Source organism: Microchirus variegatus (assembly GCF_963457635.1).
Source record: "Microchirus variegatus genome assembly, chromosome: 11".
Lineage (NCBI taxonomy): Eukaryota > Metazoa > Chordata > Actinopteri > Pleuronectiformes > Soleidae > Microchirus > Microchirus variegatus.
The window spans coordinates 207,765-227,428 of NC_139812.1; the positions used below are offsets into that span (position 1 = coordinate 207,765).

The following is a 19,664-nucleotide window of genomic DNA, read 5'->3' on the forward strand; positions in this document are numbered from 1 at the left end:
TGGAAACATTAAAATGTCCTCCTGCATTTAGCACATACTCAACTGAGCAGCTATTGAGGAATAATTGGGATTGAGTATCACTGCTCTTTAATCTGGTTAAACCCAGATTACCTTTCATTGGGTTAGAGTTAGGGTTAGATGCTCCATCAATATTAGCAACAGCTCAGCAGTGTAGCCCTTCTTTGGTGTAGTTTAGTCATGCTGCAGTCATACTGGACATTTTTATACACAAAGTGAATGCACCCACATTTACGTTGGCTGGGCTGCACACATAGGATGGTACATGTTGTCGTTCATGTTTGTTTGTTTTTTTGCATCAATCGCGCGAGTTGAATCATTTCAACGTTGGCGAAAACATCAGCAATATTATATCTAATAATAATATTTTATCATAAACTTTGCAGTTTTAATGTCAACACCACTTTTAAGAAAATGTGTTATTCTTGTTTTATCAAATCTGCTCTTGTATCTGTTGGCATGAGTCACTTTCTTTTATGAAAGGAATCACTTACAGGGCATCACCAAGGTTAGCAGCAAACGCTGGAGAAGCACTGAATGACCTCTAGGTGCTTAAAAAAAGCCCACTTTGTTTTGGCTGACCAGAATCACCCTCTGATGGACCAGTTCATGTTGTTGTCATAGCCCTAATACGTACCATTCAAGTTACTGCTGAGTGTGAAAGAGGGAATGAAGAGAAAGTGAAACCACGATGACATCAGTGCTCTCCATGGTGCTTTCTACTGATTGTGTGTTGCATGTAGAGCTGGGCGATACGGCCTCAAATCAATATCACGATATATTGAGCAGCTCACCTCGATAACGATAAATGTTCAATAAGTTCCAAGTTGCTAATTTCATCGCCTAATTTGCATAATTGACCATTGGCCTGGTATAAGTGTCCGAGTGTCTTAAAGGGACATGAACATACAGGTAGCCTGTCTACCTACACACACAGACAAAAACAACTTTTATTTTGTTTACTTTTTTTTTTTAATTATCGAATGTATCGATAACGGCAAAATGACTTGAATTATCGTCGTAAATTTCGATAACGATACATTTTCGATATATTGCCCAGCCCTTATGGGGTTAGCTGTTTATGGAACCTTTGTGATGTCAAACATGACTCAGTGAAGGAAACATCAACAAACTCCTCTAGTACAGTGGTTTACTTGCATCAGACAGAAGTAGCTTACCCTCAGTAAATGGTCCTGTGATATGCAGGGAGGAACGTTGTAATAGTGCAGCACTGCAGATGGAGGCTGGATGATGTTCTTGGACACCTGTCCAGCGCTGCTGAAGCGATTGTTCCTGGTCATGGCAAAGTCTTTATAGCTGCTGCTGCCGTCCTCTAACTCAAACACCTGACTGGGGATGACTGCGTGCTGTTTAGACACACTGCACACAACACAACACAACACAACACAACACAACACAACACTTATGTTAGACTGGAACAGTGCTGAATAAATACACATCCGTTTACCAAATATACACAAGAGTTTGCCTTATTACACAACTGTGTACTAAGATGTTATTATATTGACTTCTCCATAATCCAATTGATAAAATGCTCAGTTCCTCTGAGGGTTCTGCGCAGTATCTTAGCTGATCTCAGATTTCATTCTCCCAGTGAGACAGTTACAGCTCCCACTGTTTCTATCACCACCAGGACAACAGTTGCCTTTATTTCCCAAATCTTCTCCAGCTCCTCTCTCAGCTCTTGGTTTTTCTCATGTTCCTTCTTCTTGATGTTGCTGTTGCTTGAGATTGTTAGATCTATCACTACGCCTTTTTCTGCTGCTTATTGACAACCACTATATCTGTTCGATTATCCACCACAATCTGGATCTGGAAGCCAAATAGGATTTTCTAAATCACCTTTGCAGGCATCTTCCATTTCCATCCTGAGACCTCCACTCCATACTTAGTGCAGATGTTCTTGTACACTATTCCAGCCACTTGGTGGTGGTGTTCCATGTACACAGTCAGCATTTTACAACCTGATGTGCTGCGCTGTCTCAGGGACATCTTTACGCTCATGAAATCAACTTACTTTCACGCTCGTGCTCCTCTCACACCATTCACACAAACAGAAAGGTGTCTGTTTGCGTGTTGATGGTCCACCAATAAATGGAGAAAGCCAGATTGTCACCAATATTAGGGACAGGGCAAAGTAAGCGTATTTCACTGTGACACTGTGTGAAATACAGGGGGGTCTGAGGATGTTAAACCCGTCTGATTAACACTCAAGACCACCTGAAAGCCTCAAATGCTAAATTTGAAAGGGTCTAAACATGTTACAGTGTAACTGGAAAACATGTTTTTTTCCTAAAGATTTTCGTAATTTCAGTTTAACATAATGATCTACATACATAATGCACTTTGCATTCTTTCTTATCCTTTTTAACCAGACAACATGTCAATTATTTTATTTCTAATTGTGTATTTTTAATGTATTAATGAATTGCTTTCCAAATGGCGCTGTGGAAAAGGCCGACAAACAAGCCCACATCTGACAGGGAAGATAGCCAATACTGCAGTGTGGCACCTGGGCTGGTGAAACAGGAGACGGGGACCCCCCGATTATTAATGGGTATTTCGCACACTGCAATGTGAGTCATAGAGAACAGAGAGAGAGAGCATGTGATGTTCTGACAACATAGCAGCGTTTTATCTCCACCAGTTGTGTAACCAAAACTACGCCCTTGCTTATAATAACAAACCGAAAACAAGATGACAAGACATAGACCTTAACAACAGCCCACACTGTGAAAGACATGAAATAATCAAAAATATACTGTGTGTGTGTGTGTGTTCATGTAATCCTCACCAGACATTGAGTCTCTTTCCAAACACCTTGATGCTATTGAGGTGAGTGATGGCTCTGTCCACAGCATACTCATCTCCCATCTCAACCAATGCTGTACCTGGAACACTCTTCATGAACTTCACCTGCGTACACACACACACACACACACACACACACACACAGACACATACACACACACAGTATATAGCTGTAATTACTCTGGTCATTACTGTAGGACAACTGTCAAAAGTAATGGAAATGAAGATCACTGAAAAACATCTAGTGCTCTGAAGCTCATATGGTGAAAATATAAATTTTAGCAACATATAATATACTATACTTAATCACCAGGGGCTAATTTGCACATTGTACACAATTTAACGATAAGTGAATATTCTTATGTGCAGTTGAGCAGTTCTTAAGCTTAATTGAGCTGAAATGTTGCACTAAGATATCATATCAGTGATGTTGTGGCTTAGGACAGTAAGAGTTTAGATGTTTGTCCTCTGATGTGTATACAGTTATTAGAGCGTAAATTATATTCATTTAAAAAAGAATGTAGTCTTGCCTTCAAATTTATGATGTATGAATTACCATAGACTAAAAATGCACTCATAATATACCACAATGTACTGTATTAAGTAGTGTACATTACAACCAATATAGACCATAATGTTTTACACTTACGCTAACTGAAAAAGAGAGAAAAAGTGTATTTATGTAATGTAGAGGTTTCGCCATGAGGTGGAATATTCTGACAGGGAATTCCAAATGATGGACCTACAGTGTAGTGGACATTTGTCGAAAAAACTAAATCGAATACAATTCAAAGTCAAACTAAACTTAATAAAAACCATGGATATGAATCTTAAACAGGCAAAAGAAGCATCATGTTCATGCAGGTTATTGCAATGTTGTGTGTTTTTTATTGTCCACTGAGCATCAACATCTCATACCACATATTGGTGAGAAAAATGGTCACGGTTATGGGTATATACATAATAATGTTCTGACTAACTGATACACTAACGAAATATAAATAGAAATTATTTCATTTATATTTAAATAGATTTTATTATACACTACAGTGAATCATAATCTAAAACCTTAATAAAACACTGCAAAATCGACATTACATACAGTGAAAAAATAGATACAAAACTGTGCAAAATAAACATTAAACAAAGTTTAAAGATACGTCAAAAATCTTAATAATAATCGCACTTGGGCTAAATGCTACACAAGTCTAAGCAAACTCACACACACACATGCACATGCGCACACACACACACACACACCTACCTTCTCAATGTTGCCATAAAGACAGAAGAGGTTGAAAATGCGTGTGCAGTTCATCTTGGATGGATGGAGGCCGCTCACCATAGCAACAGAGCTAGGGGCGTGGCCAGAGTATGAAGAGGACGACTGGGGCAGAGGGTACGAAACCATGTCAGGAACATCCACTGATGTGAGCTTATACCTGCTGTTGCCAGGTAGAGGCAGCAGGGGGCAGGGTGCACCTGAGGAGGCAGATACATTTCCTTTTAATGTCATGAGTCCAGTTGATCGTAACCTGAGCTGAGGTTCTGTTGTAAGCACTGGAGCTGTTTAGTTAACTCACTGCTTTAATACAACCTGCATATTTGATTGATTTTGAAAAAACATACACTAGAGCAGAGTATGAGAGTATGCTCATGACAGGATGTTAGGTCTTTACTCCGTCTCTTGACAGTTCATAAATTAAACTGTCTCTTTCTCATTTTTCAAAATGTCTGGAGGATTGGATCTGGACATTCTCTGGAGAGTTAAGCTGAGTGCAAACAAGAAAATCTCTGCAAAATGTCAAGAGAAACTTCTGCAGACGTTTGCATTCACACATACTGTTTACTCACACCAGACCATCTCCAGATAATTAAAGACAAAGAAAATTCCAAGGCTCTCTCTATTAAACAATGTAATGTCATGGTCATGGTCAACAATTATAAACTGATATGTTTTGGGCCTCAACACTTCATCAAGGGAGTCAAACAAATCTAAAGTTGGAATCTCCCACACATAGAGAGTTCTTCAGAATGTATGTTTCCCATCCAAAGAGCTTGTCTACACAACCTAATATAAGACCAGGAAGAGCTCAGACCTTTACAATAGTAACTTTCATTTTTGGTAGAGACTCATGACACAATTACATTTCCCCACACTCAATAATGAGTCTCACTCAGCATTGGCAGGATTTGGAAACAGAAAGAAGACACAGTGTGTGTCTGCCAGTGATTGGATGTTGCGCTGCACACACACTCTGGGACACACACACACACACACACACACCAACATGGTGCCTAACAAACTACCAACCATTCGACTGTTGCTTCCATTTTAACAGATAGATAGCCATCACTCCTTGAGAACTACAACACACACATTTGTTGATAAGTTTTTTTGTTGCTCTGCACATGTCATCCACAGCGCCTCTAGAGGTGACTACACCCTTTCCAGACTGGATCACAACCTTTATCTATCTCTAGTCTGTCATGTCGATTTATTGATGTTTTTCCAAGAAAGTCATCTGAATCACATTGGAAAGTTAAATGCAGTCTGACGATAACCAGGATAGAAGACACTGGATTTTGTCCCTTCATTTTAACAGTGAAGTGACACTTGGAGGCGTCTTCCTCACAAACTGTGTCTGTGGTGTCGTGGCAGCATGTCATGCTGGATGATCACATGTAAGTGCTACTCTGAGGACGATTATCAGCCTATTATTAACAGCTTATTAGAGTATGTGCATGTACATGTATGTGCATGCATGTCATTGTGAGGCAGTTTGAAGACAGAGTAATCACAAGGATCAAAGGATCAGTTTTCAGGAGAAGTTTTACCTGCTGCTGAACCATGAGAGGGGTATTATACACCTTACCCAGTGTGTGTGTGTGTGTGTGTGTGTGTGTGTGTGTTTGCTTAGGGGTGTCCATTTTCACGTCTGAGGTATGGACACTGTAGATTAAGTAGCAGCATTGTGTGAGTGGGCTGATTCAGTTACCACTTTAACTCTAAGTGCATGGAGGCGTCTCAGTCTTACCATAGCCGTTCTCACTGTAGGATGAAGGGTGTTCTCCTAAGATGGCTTGTCTCTGCCTTCCCTTGCCACGGTCTGAAACACACATACGCACAAATACACCTTTTAGAGTAGAATACTTGACTCCTTCAGAACACTCCACAGCAGAAACCAAAAAGTCTGATCTAATCAGAAAAAGGCAGCATCCACACGTACATTTTCATGCAGGTAGGTTGAACTACAACTTCCCCATTTGATTAAACTACTGTCCTTGTTTCAGTTAACAAGTCCTACTGGGAAATCAATTTATTGGATAAAATATGTTCAACTCTGCTACACTGGGTGAGGATATTAACATTGTTGGTTTCATGCCATTACATCAAATGAAAACATAATACAATTGCAGATACTTTGTCTATTCTTCTTCTTCTTCTTCTTTCAGCTTCTCCACAGCAGGTCATCTTCATCTCATTCTATCCCTCTCCTCCTCTTCTGTTACCTCCTAACACAGCTTCCCTCTCTCCTCCTCCTTTGTCTTCAGCCAACAGCAGCATAGTTTCCACTGGCACCATGTTGGTGGACAATATCAATGGAGGTCGTTGTTAAACTGGGCCTTGACCAATTAGCTTTGGCAATGTTATTTTCATTGATGCACATATTGATTTGGTAAAGATCAGTTGCTGAAAGCTGTGAGGTCTCAAGGCTGAGAAGCATGGACACGGTTACAGGAAACACTGTGGTGAGATTGCTGGAAATGTAAAACAATAGGAATTTGGTATGTTATTAAGAGTGAAATATATTTTAGAGTGAAATAGAAAAAGTAAGGACATAAGTATGTGTAAGACGACGAGCACATGAACACAGTGGCCGTGCTATAGGAATGAGTGAGTGTTTGGAGTTTGTCGACTATTCCATTCATCTTATGTTGTCATTTTATAGACAGGGGGCACTACAAACACCATGACCATGCACGCCAAAGGAAATGCTGAGGTCTGGATTGATTGGGCCTCATTAAGCTGGTGATCCTTCACTTATGATGGTGGCAGAAAAATGGCTCTTAGACATTTGGTTTGTGGATGTTCATCACAACTGTACTAAAAACATCCTCTGTGCACCCATGTCTCTCCTTGCCTCACTGATACCTAAATGTGCTCGCGATTCGTTTAGTTAGATCTATTCCTTTATTTAAAAAAATAAATAAATATTAAACATGTTTTTTGTATTTTGAAGTATTTCCCTTAAGCTCTCTTAAATATTTGCTATGGTGCCTAAACCAGACCATGTCTGACTGGCTGCATGTTTTACAGTATTTATCTACTGGACCTATTCTTAGTGGACGTGTATTTCCTGATTTATTTTAAACGCATCACCATGTGTTTCCACTGGTTGTGTTACTTCCTGTCTTTGCTTCCCTGTGCTCCCACTTCTCTTTGACACTTCCTTTATTCACATCCTCAGTATGACATTATGCTTGTTTAGTTCGCTGGTGTGTCAAGGTTTGTTTGCACTCTTGTTGTTGTCGTTGTAGACATCACATCTATCTTGTGATGAGCAGCTCTGCATGATTCAGATGAAATTCTTGAAACAAAAGCAGAACACTATAAATTTGTGAAAGGCCGCCTTTTATTAAAAGAGGTACCACTCAAGACCGGCATCCAAATGTGCCTTTAGTCTCTCTGATCCATTTTAACATTATCAAAGTATAGAGGGTTATGGAGAAGGAAGGATGATGCAGCAACAGCTTGAATAGTGTTTGAGTTTGAAATCTGGCATTTTGATTTGATTAACACCCTTTACAATATTTAAACAAAAGTTAATACCTAGTATTAATGAATACTAGTGAAGAAAAGAAGAGAAGTGGCACAACAGATATCACATTGGACTTCTAGGCACTGAGGTTGTGGGTTTGAGTCCCACAGCAGTTATATTTAGGGTGACCAATATCAGAGTTGAAGAGAATTGGACTCGGGAGAGTCGCCGGTAGAAATATTGGGACGGATGAAGAGCTGGGATGCTCCTGAGCAAAGTACCCAACAACCACCATTGCTCCTAGGTGGAGATAAGAGCTAGACACTGGGGTGTGTTCACTACTGGTGTATAAAAAGGACAAGTTAAACACAGAGGTCAAATTCACTATCATCAACTATTGCATGTGCAAATCCAAAATAAATAATACAAATTATGAGTTAGGAAAATCAGCTGTAGATGGACAAACAAGTACAAACCACAGTTCATTTCAAATGATATCAATGTCTAATAACCACACTTACTTTAACTTTTGAACATTTTTTTTTTTTTAAATAATGATGACGCAGGTGTGTGTAAAAGAAAAAGAAAACTACTTTTGGTGGTTTTATTAAGAGGCAGATGATACAGAGCTCATATAAACAAAGATATCAAAGAGACAGTACCTGAGAGGCATCAAGCTTTCTCTGTTTCTCCCACAGCACGAAAGAACATCAACCTGCATTACATTATCATCATAAAGATTAAGATATAACCAATAACACAGCTACACACACATCGTCTTATCCACAAAAACATGAATGCGTTACATACGGCAGTGTATAAACTACATACTAACTGTAAACTACTGCATACTTGGAGGCACACTGAAATGACAAAGACTTGATAGAAAGGTCGAGTCTGCAAGTAATTAGATTTTGCTGTGCAGACACATCTTGTGAGGATGCCAACTTCACCCCCCCAAAAAACCTGGTGTGATGGCTGAAGACACTATACATCCAACATGGCGACCAAGTCATTAGACACATTAGCCATGACTCCTAGAAAAATACAACAAGCATGTATTTTGACACATTTTCTGTCACTCTGCATACATCATCATCCTAATCAATGAGATAACTCGGTCTATCAATTGTGTAAAGATCAATTTTACAATACATCCATTGGTCACACCTCCTAAAATTGTGAGGCGACAAAGTATTCATATAATATAATATCATATATATAATATAATGCAAATAAGTCAACTTAACACTCGCCCCTTCACACCCGTTCATAGAGCATATCTCTATCTATATGTTGTTCTATCACACTTCATTGACACCAGGAGTAAAGTACTATGATCACAACAGCCACCAAGACCAACTTCTTCATGTGACGTCACCTTCTGAGTCTAACTGCACTCATCATGGCTGCCTGAACAAAACACATTGCATCGCAATTCTCTCTGGAAAAATGATGAATTGGTCAGAGAAAAAACTACTTGCCTTTAACTGGCTCCTGACTCCTACTCTTTTAAGTATGAGTAAATGACTGAACTTACAGAGGAAAACAGCATTCATGAATGATCTCGCTCTCTCTTTCTCACTGCTCCATTTCATTCAGACAGCACTGAATCATCACTCTCTTATTCGAACTGTGAGCTAACCAGAGCTAACCTATAAAAGAGAGACCTTCACTTTATGATGATTTATTATTGTAATCCACAACAGCATTTGAGCAGCACTTACCATGTCTAACCTGCACAAAGCTAACATGAGTATCTTTGTTATTGAAATCTGCCAATAATTATGTCATGGATCTGACACAAACTTATTACAAATCAGTCAGGACTATATTATATTGTTTCACATCCTCATATTTCACTTTGACAAGTAATGAGATGACGGTAAGGTTGCATTTAACTACAACATTTCCAATTAGCTAAAAACAGTCCCCCATGGAGCTTTGATTCATTACCAGTTGGAGTTTCCTCCAAGACCATGAAGGTGTTTACTCTCAGAGCATCAGGCAATCACTTAGCAACAACAACAACCCACAGGGACCAGCTTTACTTGGTCCTCTGACGGAAAACAACAGCAAAACAGTCACTTTGCTCTCTGTTCTCAACAGTGTCTTTGTGCAAGACGATTTGTAGCAATATGACCCATGCAATGCCTCTAACTACACACACACACACACACACACACACACACACACACACAATGAGACAATGTCAAGCTAAAAGAGGACAGAGCAACAGAAAGCTGGGTGCAAGCAGAAAACTGTGTAAGTGGTTCAAAAGGAAATAAACGTGCAAAAACAAAGCAAAACTTTAAAAAAATAGGGTACAGAGGAAGGAGTAAATGGGAGAGATGATGTGGATATAATCTGGTTCAGAGGAGGATTGGGGGATTTGGAAAAAGAAGCTGAGAGTGCAGTGAATGTAAATGAAGAGAGTGAAAGCAGGGAGGTGTGCAAAGGTAAATAGAACAGGAAGACTGAAATGTGGATGAGTTAGAAGGAGAAGGCAGCAAAGAGGAGGAGATTTAAGACATGATGAACCTGAAGAATCATGAGCATGATGTCTGAACAACGCTGAAGTGTAGATCAGTTAAAAAGACACCCTGAAAACATCCATCTCCAACATTTAGTAAAGGACAAAATCTCAATATTTAACAGAGGAGTCTGGTGTATTTCAGTTCAGTGACTGTGTCAGATTGAGTCTGGTCACAAAGGAATTACTGAATGATTCGGTGAACAATTCTTTTTAATTCTAATGAGTCAGTTACACCGAAAATGACTGCTTTGCCCATCACTAGTTTGTGTTGTATATAAAACGAGGCACAACAGTTTTGTGCAGCTGTGCTAGAACACTGAGAAGGTACTATGAAGTTATGAAAAATGCCTGATACCAAACTGAGTGGAGCACAGCTGAGTAGTGTTAGAACTGTATAATAGATAAGTGCCATAGACTAATAATCTTGCTGCATTGCACTGCATGTTTAGCTTAGCTTCTTGGCCAATGTAGGGAGCATCTAAACAGTGGAGTTTTCATTTGACAGAATAAATGGTTGAATATTTTCAAAAGCTACCAAAGTTACGCAGCCTGGACAGAAGGTTCAGATGACTCTGATGTTGAGCAAACATTTGCCTTTAAACTCTGATCATTAAGTGTGGAAAAGACATCGAGAGCAGGTTCCACTTCTCCATATATTGCTTTCTATTAGCACGTGAAGAGGATTCCAACTAATACGCACAAACAAATGCCAGAGCTGAGCTTTAGGGAGATGCAGAAAAAATGCAAGAAGACACAACAACAGCAAGATTCTGATGAAGTGTAATTACAAGTTATCTGATAATGTTCAATGCAAGAAGTGGAAAATATACATCACCAGGTCCAAACCACATGTATTCAGGCTCATGACTTGAGATTTCACACAGCTCCATCCAAACACAAGCAAGTCTTTGTTCTACTTTCCAACAGCCAATAAAAGACCAAGTTGGGAAATTGACTCCAAAGTCTGATCAATGTGTGGTTGTGGTGTTTTTTTTACTGCCTTTGTCATTTCAATAAGCCTCCATTAAAACCTTTTATACTGTATGAATATATATATATATACATATACATATCTATATAAATATATATATATATCATTTATTTGAACAATATTTTACACTGACTAGTAACGCGGTTGGGACCATTTCACATCGTTATCAATCATTTCATGAAACATTTTGAAACATGGCTTTATCTCTCCCTCTCTCTCTATATATATATATATAAGGTTAAAATTAGGGCTGCAACTAAGGAATATTTGAGTTGTGAACTAATCACTTGATTATTTTTTGGATAGTCCATTATTCAAAATTATAAGTTATAATATACAATCATTCAGTCGACTCAATTAAGTAAAAAATGATTCTATAATAAAATACTGATTTCTCTGCTGGTCGTTCAGTGTTGACTTCTTCAGTGAGACTTGTCAGTGTGTCAGTGTTTGGATGAAAGATCTCATTCTGAGACATTTAAGATGAGTTTTGTTGATGAGAAAAAGTCCTGAAAAAGTAGCTTCAGTATTGCTCAGTGCTTGTGGGAAGACAGTTACTCCACTGCACTTAAACACGTTAATCAACAGGACTTATTTCACAGCTTGGTTTAATACTCCATTCTAATAGTTCAATAGCTAACGGACTGTTGTTCGGGACTAATCACAAGAAGAGCCTCGTATTTATCAATGTGCAGAAGTTCGGTCATTTTATCATCAGAGACATTTCTGCAACAGTAGAATATGTTCCTAATATTAACTTAAACACATGTGGCTCATGTTTTTAGCTGTAAAGACCATAGTCGAGGACACAGAGGAGACTTCAAACCCCATGTAATCTAACAAACTGTTATTTTATTATGAGGAAGCAATATATATTTTCCTAATCAATAAAATAACTCTCAAATCAAAACTCTTTCTGATTATAAGCGGAATAACATCCAGTGAAGTGGTCAGTGTGAGGTTCTTCTTTGTTGGTTCAGAATGCAGTAGGTGTATACAATGGGAGAGGTAGATGTACTGCCCCCAGCACTTCCTGTATTGTATTGCAGTAATGGAATGTGGTTCATTGAGATATTGTGTTGACGTCACCTCGTCGTTGCAGCCCGAGGTCAAATATAGCGAAATTGATTGAATTTAATCTATAGGAGTTTGTTCAATATAAGACGCACAGAAACCACCAAATCAGCCCACAACTGCCATTCAATCAAAAATAGCTGTGTTTCCACCAAGTGGAACAGTTTCCTTTAGGAATAGTACCAAAATAACCAATCCATTTCTGACACCTTCCCTTGGGTACCAGGGTAAAATGGTACAGTCCAACAGTCAACAACAGTCAGCTGATTAAGCGACTGATACTTTTCTCAATGGAAATGCAAGCCTGGCCATTCTGTACTAATCCCAACTGTGCCATAATGGAAACACTGCAAATGACTGCATTCCAGTGTGCATGAGCCCATTGGTCCTTATTTACTTATTTTGTGTCCTGACCTGTTAAACTCATGCAGCAATTTCTGTTCATGTATGTGAGACCCATTGTTGGATCATGGACCATGAATTGTTCCATCCATTTCCAATTGAACATTCACCTTTAACTCTTTCAAATGAGTTAGCGACTGACTGTGTATGCTGGAATCAGTCTGGATGAGGTTTTAAGATTACTTGATTTACGTTATGCTGAAAGGATTTATGGAACTATTGATCAATAATCAGATTGTAAAGACAAATAAATAAGTTTGTGATTTACAAGTCGTAGATATTTTCTGTCGTACTAAAATAAATTTCATCTCCTGAAATAATTGAACTCCGTATGAACTGATCCCAACGTGAATCTCAGCACACAGAAAGTAATAATCAGAAGAGATCATTGGCTACACAGCACATAAGATAACAAAGACTGCTACTGCTCATATGACAGGACAGTTTGTTTGACCTTCAAATCCTTCAACATTCTCTACTGAAGGCACCATCAGCTTTTTTGGACCCAGATCCAAATCTGATCTTTTTACCATTGAGTATCTGCTGATGATTTCCTTATATAAGGGAGGGTCTGATACCAGAGCATTTACTGTGTGGGTTAGATCATATTTATGTTTTGAACAAACACTAAAGAGAGGTTCTAAACTTGTGAAGTGAACTGTTCAATGTTCAGTTTCTACTTTGATACTATGGCATTTATCAATGTGTTGTTGGATAAACACTGACCTTGTCAGGACCAGAAGTCCAAATGGAGACCAAAAGCTGACCCTGGTGAGGCAGAACTGTTTCAGGATAAAGTTAGGGATAATGCTTTGTTAGTGTTTAGTCTGTTCAAATGAATGAATGCAGTGTGATAAGAAGAATAGCTGTGCAAACATATGCGTGTGTGTGTGTGTGTGTTTGTTGTACAGAGAAAAGCTATGGGAATCAAAATTGAGCCATTGTATTAAAATATGATTAAATATATCAAACAGCGATAAAATGTAATAAATACCACTATGAGTCTGAACCAAATAAAGTATCTAACAACATGTAGATGCAGTTGCAAACAATCAGGTTCAGGTGATCGTGTATTTTCCAATCTCTGACCAGTTAATACATGATCATGTCAGCTCTGATTTCATCCTTTTGATTGAGATTGGGGAATCCCTGTTCTCTACTTCAGCATGGTGCAAGCACATCACTGCACTGTGTGTGTGAAAAAGCAACTATGTTGATCAGTGGATTCACATTAAAAAGATCAACATAGACTGTTTTGTTTACCATTATTACATGTGAAGAAAAACGTCATAGAAGATTTAATTGTTCTGACTTTTTTGACACACTGTTCTAATGTTTCTTAATGGGTAATTCCATTATTTTTGCAGTTTGTTGTATATCCAACAAATATGGCTGTGGTCCAGGGAGCATTGTCCTACATGGGCCTGTGGCCCTTTGCAGTGATAAGGTGGTGATGAACTAATGTGACTCAAATTCTAGTCAGATGCTTTACAATGACACACAATGATGTTGTGTCTCAACATTTGAATACAGTGTGGTAAAGTTAAGTCTGATATTTTGTACACATATTGTTGACATTATTGTAATCTTTACTCCTCATGATAACTAACTAATGACTAATGACTGGTTTCTCAGACTGTGTGTGACATGTATCAACAGATCTATATTGTGATTCATTCATGAGGACAGATTGGAACTATGGACTATATGTGTCCGGTACACGACACTCTTAGAATAAAAGTGCTAAGCAGAACCATATAAGGTTCTTTGGCTTGTCCTCATAGTAGAACCAGTTTTGGTTCCAGGTAGAACCTTTTATTAAGGTTCCACCTCGAACCCTTAGTGTTACCAATAACCCCTTTAAAACCCTTTATTCAGGAAAGGGTTTCTAAAGGGTTCTCTGGCTCAAAATGGTTCTTACTGGAACCGTTAGTGTTACCAAGAACCCTTGAAAAAGCCTTTCTTCTGGAAAGGCTTTTTCAGAAGCAAATGGTTCTAGGTAGAACCTCAGCCCTTCTAGAACAACACTTTTGGAACCCTTATTTCTATGAGTGTAGATTAATGGTCTTCCTCAAATTTATGAGGAAAATTATGCTATGAATTATTCCATGAGTACAGTGAATGAATCATTTTACTGTGACATATTATGTGTTATTTTGTATTTCAAGCATTTATGAGAAATACACCAGGTTAAAAAAAATACTGGAATTATCCATTAAAAGTTAGTGTCAGTACTGATATATATAACAATTATTGTTCTGTGCCACAGACGATCTAAAGAAGCTTTGTTTCATTTTGCCAGTCATCCTACTGTCACGTCACATGAGCAGACTTTTGATGAACAACATGCATGTTTGGCCATCAGTTGCTTGTTGTTTCACAAACATGTGTTGGTCTTTCAGTACAACCTCAACCTGTACAACCATCATTAAGGTAAACTCTTTAGGTTTTTGAAGAGCTTTTCACACTGTGTGATCATCAGCTCATGCTAAAGAACTTCTCCAGAGGAGGAGATGAAAGCACAGGCTGGAGAAGAAGGAAAGAAGGAGTCCTGCAGACAGAGGTGAGGATGAGGATGAGGTCTCCTGGGCATGTTGAAGCAGCAGCTGCATGGTGGTCAGCAGGAGTGAAATCCATCTCTTTTTTGTCCCTCCCTCTCTCTTTGTGTTGGGTTGCAGAAGGTGAAGATGAAAGAAAGTTGCTGTGCATGGTCAGCCTGATGTCCATCACACTTTCTGTGGTTTCTCTCTCTCCCTCAATGTTTCTCTCTCTCTCTGAGCAGAGATGCAGGTTTGTGAGAGGTCGGTGATTGCTGGTGTGAGGGTGTTTGGATTGGAGATGGAGAGGCAGGAGGCAGAGGAGTCTTGGTGTGATGGAGGTCTATGGTCCCACATTTTAATGACTACTCTTAATCCACAGTCAGAGACTCAGCCATAATGACTGAAGATCTGGACACGGTTTTCCACAGGACTGTGTAAACTAAGACAATTTCCTCTTTTGGACCAAAGAAAGGCTGTAGTGGAGTGAAATGTACCACTACAGAGAATTTAGAGTGAAAACAGAACCCTACCTTCACAAGGTCTTCTTTATTTGAATAAAGTATGATTGAATGATGAACTCCAACAGTCCAGAGGTGAAGGTCTGACTTGATTGGGAAAATAAAATAACAAAGATGGTTTGTGTCTTACCTCGTCTGGCCAAATATGGTTTAGTGTAGTCCCAGCTCTCATTGTCATTCTTAATCACATTCAGACGTGTTGGCTGTCGGCACAAAGATCACAGGAAGAGCTGCATTACCTGACTACACCATACTGTTAAGTACTATTTTATGCAGGTGACAACATTTTAAATGTAACAAACTCTTAACTCTTAACCTCTTCTTCCCTGACCCTCTTTTTGGAGTTCTGCTCTAAAATGACATGCCCAAACTAAATAGAGTAAATCTCTGCAGTTACAAGCTCTATATGGATTATCTTGGCATCAAAATGAAGAAGAGAACACTTGTGAGATTCCACCAGAGGTGTAAGTTTCACTGTAGATGCCACTGTGTCAGAGTAAATGTACATGGAACACAGAATAAATTAAGGATTTTTTTTCTCTCGCCTAAAAAAAATGAATTTTAAAGCAAATATCACCTTTAAAATATGCAGTAGGAGCTTAAAAACACATGGAGGTCATGTAACAACATGTGGACATGAGCTGTGCAAAGTCTGATGCTGCTGAAGTGAAGCAGAGTGAAATTACAGAGGTTTTAGTAAAGAGATGTCTAGGCGTTCTCTCTTTTGGCTCAGTTTGGCACCATCTGTGCCATTTGAGATTTCTTAGGTACCAAATTATTAAAACCCATTTAATTTTATTTACATGTCACTATTTGTCTAAAAAGAACTTGTTTTGAAAAAAAAAAAAAAAGTATAATAACTCGCTGTAAATGGATGCTCCCTGTGCGTAATAACAACTCTGTGACTCTGCAGCGTCTTCAGTTACACAGCGCCATAGCTCTGGCTTACCTTGGTCAATTAGGGTGATTGACAGCTCGTTTTAAACCTCTAAACTGGTAGAATCAAATGCATGAGAATCACTTCATTAGCTTATCGTCAATATTACGAGCCTTTGAGCTTGTGTCAGGTCATCTCAACTTCTTGTCCATTGGGTTCATTGATAAATGAAGTGATTCAAATGTGCATAAAATGAGTAATGAGTTACATAAATGAGGTTATTTTATAGGGTCACACAGTTGGTGTAGTGGTTAACACTCTTGCCTTTACAGCAAGAAGACCTGGGTTCTTGTTGGAACAACATGCATTTTCTCCGGTTTCCTTCCACAGTCCAAAAACATGCAATATGGGATTAAGTCAACTGGACACTCTAAATTGACCGTAGGTGTGAAAGTGTATGGTTGTTTGTCACTTGATGTGGTCCTGCCATACCCCACCTATCGCCCTATGTCAGCTGAAATAGGCACAGCACAGCCCCAACCCCCCCCCGACCCTCTCCCAGGATAAAGTGATAGAAAATGGATGTGAATGTTGTCAAATTCTGCATCTCTTACCCTTGCATATTCAATCTTGAGGGTACAGCAGCCAGCGTAAATGTCTGCTCCATTCAGTGCAGCTTTGGCCTTCTGAGCACACTGCACTGACTCAAACCTGGGGAAATCATTAAGGAAGCAACACAAACTCATTTCATCACATACTGTAAATGTGCAAAGGATGTAAAGGTACAAACTTCCACACTCAGTAAGGATATTCCACCATGGCCTGGATTCCATTGCGTTTGAAGATGACAATCCTCAGTACACTGCCGATGGGATTACACACTGTGTACAGAACATCCTGTACAAAAGTGGGGAAAAAACTAAATATGTATTCCTCTACTATCTACTATAAGTTCATCAACGTTTTTAGAAGACATTAAAAATACTAAATAAATATGCATATACATATAAATACATAGCATTTTAAAAATACCATGAATTAAAACATTTTATATAAATGATCTAATGTCACAGTAAACACTGGCAATTCTTCCTTCACGGCAGCTGTTATTGTGTTACTCCCATGCCACGAGACCAAACAGCCAATCAGAATGCACCTTTTATCCACTATTCTCTGATTGGTTGATTTTGCAGCACAAACTTAACACCTTGCGCCAAACTAAGAGGAGTGTTTGAATGAGAGGGAGAAAGGCAGAGTTTGAGCATAGCGGAGGGAAAGTGGTGGTGTTGGATAGACATAGTGCTGCACCACGGGTTTACCCTCAAAACCAACATGGCAGATATGGTGGATAATAAACCTTGAGAGTAGAAAAAGTGTGTGTGTGTGTGTGTGTGTGTGTGTGTGTGTGTGTGTGTGTGCGTGCATGCACAGTTACCGTGGTTATAGGGTAGAGAGGATTCTGGATGGAGAGCAGCAGGACCTTGTTGCCACTGTTGGGGTTGTCAGCATTGGTTGGTCTGGTGATTCTCTTGGATGTGGAATAATTAAAGTATGCCTGTTGGCCTGATGATTGACACATATGAAGACTTGTGAAGTCTGTATTATTATTGTATACATTATCACAGAAGAAAACAATACCTGGTTACTGTATTGGTTAGCACTTGTATGTAAACATGTATGTTTGGTAAGGGTTGTATTCAATTTCTTCAGTGATAGACAGAGTGTCATTACCTTTATAAGTCAGGGCTTCTTGCTCTTTTTGGTACATATTGAACGTAGAAGAAGCAGACTAGCAGACCTTCTATGGCGCTTTTCCATTCTACAGTTCTAGCACGGCTTGGCTCGGCTCGGCCTGACTTCGCTCAACTTGTTTTTTTTCTAAAGTAGTATCTGCAACCTGGTGCTTTTTTTACTACCTGCTCTGGCGAGCTGAACCTACACTAAAGTAAAGTATGATGTCGACAAAATTGTCACTGGAACAAACACTGTTGAATTGTAGATCAGTTAAAAATACTTAAAAAGACCCAAACATGCGTGGATCTCATTTAGTAAGAAGAATCACTCAGGAGGAACTATGAAGTGATAGAAAATGACATACCAGTGTGACAGAAACCAGTACAGTACAGCAGAGCCAAGTAGTGCTAGACTTGTATAATGGAAAAATGTTTTACGGTAATCTAGGGTATTCTAATCGAATGGTTAAACAGCCTTTATAACAGTAAACTGGAGTTTACAAACCATTTACTCTCCCACACCAAAGTCCATGGAAAACATTCTACTATTTTATTTTAAGCTCACAGAGATACAGTATTTGCTGATCTACAGTGGTCTCATTTAAGTACGTTTGGTAAATGTGTGTCACTGAGACAAACATAAGATTTCAAACCCACAAGTCACAAAACAACACATTTGAACTCGCTGAGGGAGGAAACAAAAATATTTCTTGAACCACTGCGAGCAACAATAAAAAAAATCACAGATTTTGATGCAGGAGAGTGAGCAGGCTGCAGGGTTCTGGCCTGGATGTCATTGCTGATTTTGTGTGGGTACAAAAACACACTGGAGAACAATGACTTTAAGGGCATCATACTTATGATCAGAGTATGTGTGAGAGCAGTGTCTACAAAAGGGAAGTAAGAATCAAACCTGCGATGTAAACAGGCTCTTTGGCTCCACAGGACACACATCGGTCAGCGCTCTCCACCGCAGAGAACTCCACCAAGGCCTGACGCTTGAACGGCATCATCATCACATAACTGAGGACACACAAACACAACACCATTACAAAAACAGGAGAAAAACATGTCTATTATACAGTTTAGCAGCTCATTCACTCATCGGTCTTGTGTTATCATTTTGAATCATACAAACAGGTACATTTAAATTAAATGTAGAAATTATAGTATACTCAGCTAGCTAACGCCAGACTGCAACTCAATCTAAAATGAGATTGAATATGAGTCAGGAAATGTTGACCAACAGGCAAACATTGCTATCTATTAAAGGTGTCTGACAACTATTGCTCCACCAAACCAGTCACATAAATTGGAATTAACAGCCAAATAAGAATATAAGAATATATCTGCTCTTCAGTGATCGTTCTGCAGCTCGAT

At 39.0% G+C, this 19,664-nt stretch overlaps 1 protein-coding gene across 1 annotated transcript in view; it reads right to left on the reverse strand.

Annotated features, from left to right (window-relative positions):
- LOC310934485 (heterogeneous nuclear ribonucleoprotein L-like) overlaps positions 1 to 19,664 on the reverse strand; it is a gene marked incomplete at both ends in the record, with an annotated part of 29,321 nt that overhangs the window by 1,185 nt on the left and 8,472 nt on the right. The window contains 9 exons of the mRNA XM_083898218.1: positions 1,197 to 1,398; positions 2,834 to 2,955; positions 4,115 to 4,332; positions 5,889 to 5,960; positions 15,805 to 15,877; positions 17,166 to 17,262; positions 17,363 to 17,448; positions 17,987 to 18,114; positions 19,198 to 19,307. Coding sequence (XP_083754344.1) covers positions 1,197 to 1,398; positions 2,834 to 2,955; positions 4,115 to 4,332; positions 5,889 to 5,960; positions 15,805 to 15,877; positions 17,166 to 17,262; positions 17,363 to 17,448; positions 17,987 to 18,114; positions 19,198 to 19,307 — 1,108 coding nt within the window. The remainder of the gene's footprint in view (positions 1 to 1,196; positions 1,399 to 2,833; positions 2,956 to 4,114; positions 4,333 to 5,888; positions 5,961 to 15,804; positions 15,878 to 17,165; positions 17,263 to 17,362; positions 17,449 to 17,986; positions 18,115 to 19,197; positions 19,308 to 19,664) is intronic.